The sequence below is a fragment of the Watersipora subatra genome, chromosome 10 (assembly GCF_963576615.1).
Source record: "Watersipora subatra chromosome 10, tzWatSuba1.1, whole genome shotgun sequence".
Lineage (NCBI taxonomy): Eukaryota > Metazoa > Bryozoa > Gymnolaemata > Cheilostomatida > Watersiporidae > Watersipora > Watersipora subatra.
In genome coordinates this window covers 30,726,269-30,735,341 of record NC_088717.1, presented here as the reverse complement: position 1 = coordinate 30,735,341, position 9,073 = coordinate 30,726,269, and the positions used below count along the sequence as shown (strand labels likewise).

The 9,073-nt window shown below is 42.1% G+C and overlaps 1 protein-coding gene across 1 annotated transcript; it reads right to left on the bottom strand.

Moving 5' to 3' along the window:
- Positions 1 to 4,026: 4,026 nt before the first annotated feature.
- LOC137406962 (uncharacterized) lies at positions 4,027 to 7,182 on the bottom strand. Its single transcript, XM_068093561.1, has 2 exons — positions 4,366 to 7,182; positions 4,027 to 4,260 (listed from the first exon to the last, which is right to left on the bottom strand). Exons 1-2 carry the CDS (start codon positions 7,180 to 7,182, stop codon positions 4,027 to 4,029), a joined length of 3,051 nt encoding a protein of 1,016 aa, XP_067949662.1.
- Between the last annotated feature and the right edge of the window lie 1,891 nt (positions 7,183 to 9,073).

The window sequence follows — 9,073 nt, the reverse complement described above, 5'->3', positions numbered from 1 at the left end:
GCTACTTTTATATAAGGGCGTGTCTATTCTGTGTTTTTTTTCACCGCTAGGGCGCATTATTATTATACGCCTCTATTATAATACGTAACCTACTATTATTCATCGTAGGGATGGACGATAAATACTGATATGCTAATAGTATGAGTTGTCTTCTCGATATATTGAGTCACCGATAACTCCCAAATATGAGATGAGCAGTATAAATAAATTATATGGCGGTCTTTTTTTTCGATTCGATCGTTAGTTAGTTAGTAATCTTTTATTTTGCTGATAACAAAAAGCCTCTATTTGCAGGCATATTATCCAATAAAACGGAAACTGTAGAAGAATCCTGAATGCAAGATAGTAGTGAACAATTCATATTTAGTTTGAGATTATTTGTGTAAAAGTTAAAAGAAAATTTACATGAGAGGATGACTTTAAATAAGTAATGCAGGATAGCTTATACAAAGATAAATTGATTGATATGTACTATATACAAGGGTTCAGGGCTGAAGAATAGATCCTCTATGAGTATTGATTGTGGCAAGATTTTAACATATTCGATCGTTCGAAGCAAACTTAATTAATATGAGTAAGTAGTAATAATAAATTAGTAGTAAATATTAGTAGTGAATTAAATAAAATTTACTACTCTTTAAATAAATTAATGAGTAGTAAATTACATCTAATTAATATTTACTGCCAACGTGTACCGGGAAGGTCATGTGAACATTTGTTTCTTGCAACCACTAGAAAAACGCTGTTCTCTATCAACTATATAAACGGCAATCGTTGTCTATCTATCTGTGTATCTGTCTGTCCGCTTTATAGAGTACCGTACTTTTCCGACTATTAGCCGCTACTTTTATATTAGGGCGTGTCTATTCTGTGGTTTTTTTCACCGCTAGGGCGCATTAACGGGAATCTCCGGTTAGTACACGCCTCTATTATAATACGTAACCTACTATTCATCGTAGGGATGGACGATAAATACTGATATGCTCATAGTATGAGTTGTCTTGTCGATATATTGAGTCACCGATAACTCCCAAATATGAGCAGTATAAATAAATTATATGGCAGTCTTTTTTTTTCGATTCGATCGTACGAAGCAAACTTAAATTAATATGTGTAAGTAGTAAAATTAAATTAATATATATATTAGTAGTGAATTAAATAAAATTTACTGCTCTTTAAATAAATTAATGAGTAGTAAATTACATCTAATTAATATTTACTGCCAACGTGTACCGGGGAGGTCATGTGAAGGTTGTTTCTTGCAACCACTAGAAAAACGCTGTTCTCTATATAGCAGATAGTTGAAATCGTAATATCGTAATTTCGTAATATGGACTATTAGCCGCTACTTTTCTTTGACGATTTGAGCCAAGCGGCTTATATAAAGGAGTGGCGATTCTGTTGTTTTTCTTTCACCGCTAGGGCGCATTAACCGAAATCCCCGGTTAGCACGCTTTTTGATCGGGAAATTTTCTGCCGTGTTAAAAAGCACTTTTTCTGAGTTCTGCGGCCTATACAAAGGTGTCTATACAGCTATACAAATGTACTATTCATTAAATAAAATAAATTAACGAGTAGTTATTTACATGCAATTAATATTTACTGCCAACGTGTACCGAGAAGGTCACGTAAACGTTCGTTTCTTGGAGCCACTGGAAAAACGCATTTCTCACCTACTAAATTTCCACATCAAAAAGGTAAGTGTTTCTTATACGATGTTGTATTGTCTATGAATTGCCACATCTCCACTACTTAATAACGTTGGATTTGCCGCTGTTCGTGAGTCATGTTCATTTCCTTCAGCAGCCGAGTTACTAATTTTTTCCAGCTACGAGTAGGCCTACTGTAACTTACTATTACAGAACTTTCACGAGTACTCCGAGGGTTGCGATACGCTATTGTGAAAAGAAAGAGAGCAGCTGCTATCGACTTACTGTCACCCTGCATCAGCCATGACCAGCTATACGTCGCCTGCTCAAAAGTAGGCACACGCCGAAAACTGTTTCTTCATACGCCCGACAGAAAAATCAAAAATGTTGTCTATCCGCATGTGTTGCGTTGAACTAAAGGAGAGAAAGAGGGAGAGGGGGGCGGGGAGAGAGAGAGGGAGAGAAAGAGGGGGAGAGGGAGAGGGAGGAGGAGAGAGGGAGAGAGAGTGAGAGAAGGGGAGAGAGAGGAGAGGGGGGAGAGAGAGGGAGAAAAAGGGAGAGGGGGGAGAGAGGGAGAGAGAGAGGGAGGGAAGGGGAGAGCGAGGAGGAGAGGGGGTAGAGAGAGAGACAGAGAGAGAGGGAGAGAGGAAGAGGGAGGGAGAGAGAGAGGGAGGGGGAGAGAGAGGGAGAGCGAGGAGGAGAGGGGGGAGAGAGAGAGAGGGAGAGAGAGGGGGAGATGGGGAAAAGGGAGGGAGAGAGAGAGAGAGGGGAGAGAGGGAGAGAGGGGAAAAAGGGAGAGATGGGGAGAGGGAAATGTAGCTGCATATTTGGAGTTGTTTTACAGTATGAAAGCCAACTCTCAATAAACCTTATGCTGCCCGTGAATCTGTTACTGTAGGCGGGTAATGCAGCTAGTGCTATATATACTTCAACTAGCTGCATTACCCGTGTTCGGGAACAGATTTACGTAAAGCAAGTTTTATTGGTAGTTGTCTTTCATACTGTAAAACAACTCCAAATATGCAATCTACTGAATTTTTGGTGCTGATCAGACTGCATACACATATGCAGTCGTGCATGCAATAAGTCATGCATGCGGAAATATGCAATGTGTTCTACAGGTAGTCTACAATGCATCAGTCTCAAGCCACTCAAATCGGAGTTGTCCTAATTTTGTACAGAAGTGATAATGAAATTGACATTGCCAGGCAAACTGAAGTTGTTCAAACTGGCAGTATTGAAAAGTTTTACATATTTTAAGAAAATGTAGAAAATATTTTGCTTTTGCACTGCTAAGCTATCGCCAGCATTTATTGAATTGAGACTTCTACATGCACTATACATGTCTTCTACAGTTCTACATCGAATGTAGACTTCTAACACTAATCATGGCTCACCAGTTCTTCGTCTATAGCCTGTGTTTTGACATGGTATATACAAACAGTGCTGCAGTAATGTGGTTGTGTTAATAAAATTTATCAGTAAAATTTACATGTGTAACAGGACAGACAGTACGATGTCAAGGCAGATACAGCATTAGCACCTTACAATAATAAAACATAACTCCAACACAATAGCCTTTTTATGAGACACAATAAGCAAAACAAATGCATGAAAATATATATATATATATACTGAAAAATATGCTAGAAAATGCTGCATGTAGATAATAGGTAGGTATAGCAGTACATGAAGAACATAGCATGACACAATAATAACATAATGTTAATTTAATGCAAGCATGACATAACAATAAGACAATGTTAATCAACGCAACACTTGTGGATAGACAACATTTTTTGTTTTTCTGTCGGGTGTATGAACATACAGTTTTCGGCTTGTGCCTACTCTTGAGCAGGCAACATACAGCTGGCCATGGCTAAACCAAGGGGACAGTAAGTCGATACCAGCTACTTTGAGGGATTGACCTTGCGACTTGTTGATGGTCATAGCACAGCAGACTCTGATGAGGAACTGAATCCTTTTAAATTCAAATGGTAGATCGGTTGGAATAATTGGGATCCTTGGAATAAAAACGTATTCTCCTCTACCAGATGCTGAAATGATTTTGGTTCTGAATTACGTGCGAAAACATTTGCGTAACAATTAGCCGAGTGCCATTACATAACTTTGGAGGATTGAGGTTGCGAAGAAGCATGATCGGTGTTCCTATCTTTGGCTGCAATTTATGAGTAGGAAGTCCGGGCAAGTCCAGTGAATTTAAGAATTCTACAGGATATTCTACAGCAGCGTCATCAGTCAACGACGTATCAACAGAAGTGAAGGTTTTTGAATTGCCAGGTAGTTGGGCTAAAAGCTGTGAGTTTATGGCAGCAGCTGCATCATTCCGGGGGCAAAGAATAGCTCACTCAGATAATCAATCAACATCTTGGAACCTCTGTCGCAGATTAGGGTAAACGTTCTCCTGAAGTTGCTCGGTTGAATCCACAAAAGTGCTGTAGCCATCAAGTGACACCAAACCATCCTCAGCACTGACTGGCAAACGCCCTTCACCAATACGCAGCAGTCCAGCAGCAAAATGTGCACTTGTTTCGTCACCATGAATAGCGGCACGCATGTTTCGTGTCAAATGCAGCTGCACAACAGACGGCTACAAAAATGATGATTTGATACATGCATTTATCTCATCAGCAGGTGTGCCTCTTTGTATGACAGGCAATGTTTGGCAAAAATCTCCAGAAAGTAAAAGAGTTACCCCACCGAAAAGTCTATTATTTTCACGCAAGTCCTTTAGGGTAAGGTTTAGAGCTTCAAATGCGAGCTTGTGCGACATTGTGCACTCATCCCACACAATAAGAACGCATCGTTGCAGAGGTTGGGCAGTTCCGCTGTTCTTTTTGACATTGCAAACAGGATTCTCAGTTCTGGCCAAATTAAGAGGCAGTTTCAGTGCTGAATGGGCAGTGCAGCCATTAGGGAGTAAGGTAGCTGCAATGCCAGATGAAGCTACAGCTAAAGCAATTTTTCCAGACTCTCGTACTTTCGCCAATATAAGATTAGTGACAAAGGTTTTGCCGGTCCCACCTGGTGCGTGAAGAAACACCATACCGCCACTGTTTTGTTCAATTTTCTCCAAAACTGTGTTATATGCAGCTCTTTGCTCTTCCAGCAGCAGCGGTTCATTGGTTTCAACATGGCGACGGAGCTCTTCACGGTCATATGCTGTTTCGCGTAATATTTCCCTGCAAACAACAGGTTGCTCCACTCTAACAAGCCTGGGAAGTCCATAAACTGAGAGGTTGTTGTTTGTGACCTCAAGCACTTGGTCCTCAATAAATATAAGAGCAATATTGAACATTCTATCTGTGAACTGCAGTTGTTGATCCTGAAGCCGTTGTCGCTCATGAAACAGGATGTCTTCAGCCAAATGTTCCTTAAACTCTTGCCACAGCTGAAGAGGGTGAGAAATCTGGCAGGTGCTCAACATAATAGCAAACAACTTGCGCAGTTGGGCAGGTGACCGTACAGTTGCAGCTTCTTCAAAGGCCTCCCTCCACTGTACATCATCTTCCGATAGCCCCAAACGTCTGCATGCTTCATGGAAAGTGGCACAGACATGACCTTCAACAGTTCTCAAATGCTGAAAGGACATTGGGCCAACTACGTGATGCAGCATGATTTGAAGAAAAAAACATTCACGATTGTTAGGGTGAACAGTGTATACCCGTGCTAGGGCATCAGTTTGATATATGCCAGGATGATCAGGCACAGCAGCTCCATGAACTCGTCTCTTCCAGCATTTTGTGGATGCGTCAAAGGTGTAATAGGCTTGCAATTGGCAGTAGAGAAGCGTCTTGGCAAAATCATCAAGTGTACAAAGCTTGAAAAAGGCGGTAAGGGTAGTGTCACGTGGTTCTTGAAGTTGTTGCTGAAGATTTGCTTCAGTGAAATACACTCTCTGGCCATTCTCAAGATGGACACTCAGATGCTGGACAGTCGGGTGTCGTGCATGAATAGGGAGACTGAAGATGCGCCACATTGCTTCATTTGCACTGATGTACCGTCCACTCTCATAGCGAGCTACTTCATCAACCTGTGCTCCATCTCTTTCCAAGCCAAACACTGCTTGATCACTACCCTTATTGACATATTTGCAAATGTATTTGATAGATTTCACTGAGTTGCAAAATTCGACATTGATGTGTGCATTGAATACTTTGGACAGCAAAGGGCAGTAAGGCACTATCCATCTATTGTCTAAAGTGATGTCGTAGGCCTCTCCAACAGCTCGCAATGTGTGTTGTTTGGTGAAACCTCCATCATCAGCGGAACGACGACAATACAATGGATACCCATCTATGCCAGTAACTGTGTCTTTAATGAGAGCCTTAGGGTACTTTTTGGTACATGTGCCATCTTTCATGCAGGGTGAACCGGGGTTTAGCTGGCCACATGGACCATGTACCATGTGCTTGGTGACAATTTCGAACAGCTCAGGGTCTTCCACTCGATTTGGTATTTCTGCAGAAATGACACAATCAACCTGTTCTGGCCTGATGCGATCGCATAACCAAATTAGAATGTGTGCATGAGGGAGTCCACGTTTTTGCCATTCAATGGTGTACATATGGCATCTCACAGCGCCAAATATTGCACCAGTGGTGATGTAATCCATTAGTTGCTTTAGTTTTAGGTGAAACACTCTTGCAACCACATCGTGTCTGTCATAGCTTTGCTGACCAGGCAGCAATTCATTGGAAATCTCATCCCATTTGCTGTTGCAGGTAATTGTGATGAAGAGGTCTGGTCTGCCGTAATGTCGCACATATGTCATGGCCTCCTGTGTACGCTCATGCATGTAGCGCGGGCTACCAGTAAAAGATGAAGGTAAAATCACCATGTTACCTAGTTGGTTTGCATTGTGATCATCAGTCACTGCATCACGCTGGTGGATGTAGTCATCAGCTCTTAGCCGTCTCTGATGGTGGCGGATAAAGCTAAGTCTTTCAGCTTCAATTTTAGCGTACATATCTACTGCAAACTGCAAAAACAGCTTTCGGCACCTGTGAATGTAGTTGAAGCTACCATCACGAACCATCAGTCTGCTAGCATAAAAATCCATAGCAGAAACCTTTCGTGTACCTGGCTCTCCTGTGCGAATGTCAGTCTGTCGCAGCTGAAAGTTGTAGCCATCGTCACCTCGCCAGAAAATGAGTGGATACTGCAGGGCGTCATATGCTCTGTGCGTCTCAGATATCCTCTGCAGTTCATTGCTACGTAACTGCAGAACAATATCCCACCTTTCAAACTGCTGTCCAACTATTTGAATGGCAACTTCATCTATGACAGGAGCATTGAATCTCCTTTCATGCTCTCCAACAGAGTGTTTGTCAGCATGAATGACAATTCGCAAGTCATCCGTGTTTTCAGGCAGCCTCTCCCGAGCAGTTTTGAAATCACGCACATATTTATTTTGCTCGTGTAGAACATCCTGCAGCTCACGGATTACATTTAATCGCACTCCTTCAACAATACCACGCCGACGTTCTGCCTCTGCCTGCTGGTCACCCATGAAATAGATTTGCAGGAACTGTGGTTGCTCACCCGGTATCTGAAGCAAGGATCCAATCAGATGGTAGACTTGACCTTGAAACTTGGGTTAAATCCAGGCTCATCAATGGTTTTAGCTCCAAATGATGTCATTTGAAAACAGCTGTTATATTTTCGTAAATTCCCCAAAAAATGTTCAGAATCAGGATTTGCGCCTTGGAATAGGTGAGTCAATACAGGTGGAATATCCTCAGAGAGTGGTCATAGGCGAACTTTCCCATTGTTGCAACATATGCCTGGCCTCTCGTCTTTCCAACGTAAGGCATTACATCTGGAACATTTTTTAGACATTCGTCCCATAAAAAATTTCTGATGGGCCCTATACTGCGTTGTAGGATTGTAGTCAAGTGCAAAGTTTTCTGCCCATGCACGGCGCCTGGTAGGTTTTGGCGGCCAAGCAGCTGCTGTAGTTAGTGTATCTTGCCGTGGGAGTCACTGCTGGGTCGGCTCAGCAGTCTCTGCACTTCTAGCAGCTGCAGCATCTATTCTGGCCTGCTCTCGATGTACCTGTGTTTGTTCAGCGGTTTCTGCTCTTCTAGCAGCTGCTATTCTGTTTCGTTGTAGGCGTAGCTGTGTTTGCTCTGCAGTTTCTGCACTTCTAGCAGATACAGTAGCTATTCTGTTTCGCTGTAGGCGTAGCTGTGTTTGCTCTGCAGTTTCTGCACTTCTAGCAGATGCAGTAGCTATTCTGTCTCGTTGTAGGCGTAGCTGTGTTTGCTCTGCAGTTTCTGCACTTCTAGCAGATACAGTAGCTATTCTGTTTCGCTGTAGGCGTAGCTGTGTTTGCTCTGCAGTTTCTGCACTTCTAGCAGATGCAGTAGCTATTCTGTCTCGTTGTAGGCGTAGCTGTGTTTGCTCTGCAGTTTCTGCACTTCTAGCAGATGCAGTAGCTATTCTGTCTCGTTGTAGGCGTAGTTGTGTTTGCTCTGCAGTTTCTGCTCGTCTAGCTGCTGCTTTGCGAACTCGGTCTCTTTCTCTATGGGAATCAATCTGTTCTTGCGTTTGAGCGGTAGGCTTTTTGGGAGGCATTGTACTGCTTCAACCGTTTCTAAAAGTGAATAAGATGGTGTGCTTTTTTTGTAATATATGCTGCTCGCTTTCTTCTCACCGTCACCTATCGCAACGCTCGGAGTACCCGTGCAAGTTCTGTAGTAGCTGTAGTACTCCTAGCTGAAAAAAAAGTAAAACTAAGTCAGCTGCGGAAGGTAATGAACATGTTTCCTATCACGAACAGTGGCAAATCCAACGTTTTCAAGTAGTGGATGTGTGGCAATTCATAGACAATACAACATTGAATAAGACGTACTAACCTTTTCGCTGTAGAACTTTAGTAGGTAAAACGCAGTAGCTGTACCCGTGCAAGTTCTGTAGTTCTGTAATAATCGTAGCTGGAAAAAAGTAAAAGTAACTCAGCTGCGGAAGGAAATGAACATGTTTACTATCACGAACAGTGGCAAATCCAACGTTTTTAAGTAGTGGATGTGTGGCAATTCATAGACAATACAACATTGAATAAGACGTACTAACCTTTTCGCTGTAGAACTTTAGTAGGTAAAACGCAGTAACTGTACCCGTGCAAGTTCTGTAGTAGCTGGAGTTCTGCAGTACTTGTAGCTGAAAAATAAGTAAAAGTAACTCAGCTGCGGAAGGAAATGTACATGTTTACTATCACAAACAGTGGCAAATCCAACGTTTTTAACCCTTTCACTGAAGTAGACTCATTTATGCGTTTTCTATGGTCGACCGCCGTAGACGCATATTTGCGACTTTCCCAGCAATTGCTAGTAACTTAATTTTATTATTCGTTGATAACATAACCAACGATCTTTAGGGCGTTTTATAGTAGTGACAGT

Excerpts from the sequence above, each read along its gene's own strand:
- LOC137406962 (XM_068093561.1), bottom strand. The coding sequence starts at position 7,182 with ATGGGTGACCAGCAGGCAGAGGCAGAACGTCGGCGTGGTATTGTTGAA. Across the intron at positions 4,261-4,365 it reads ATAATAGACTTTTCGGTGGG|CCGTCTGTTGTGCAGCTGCA; the intron begins GTAACTCTTTTA and ends TCATTTTTGTAG.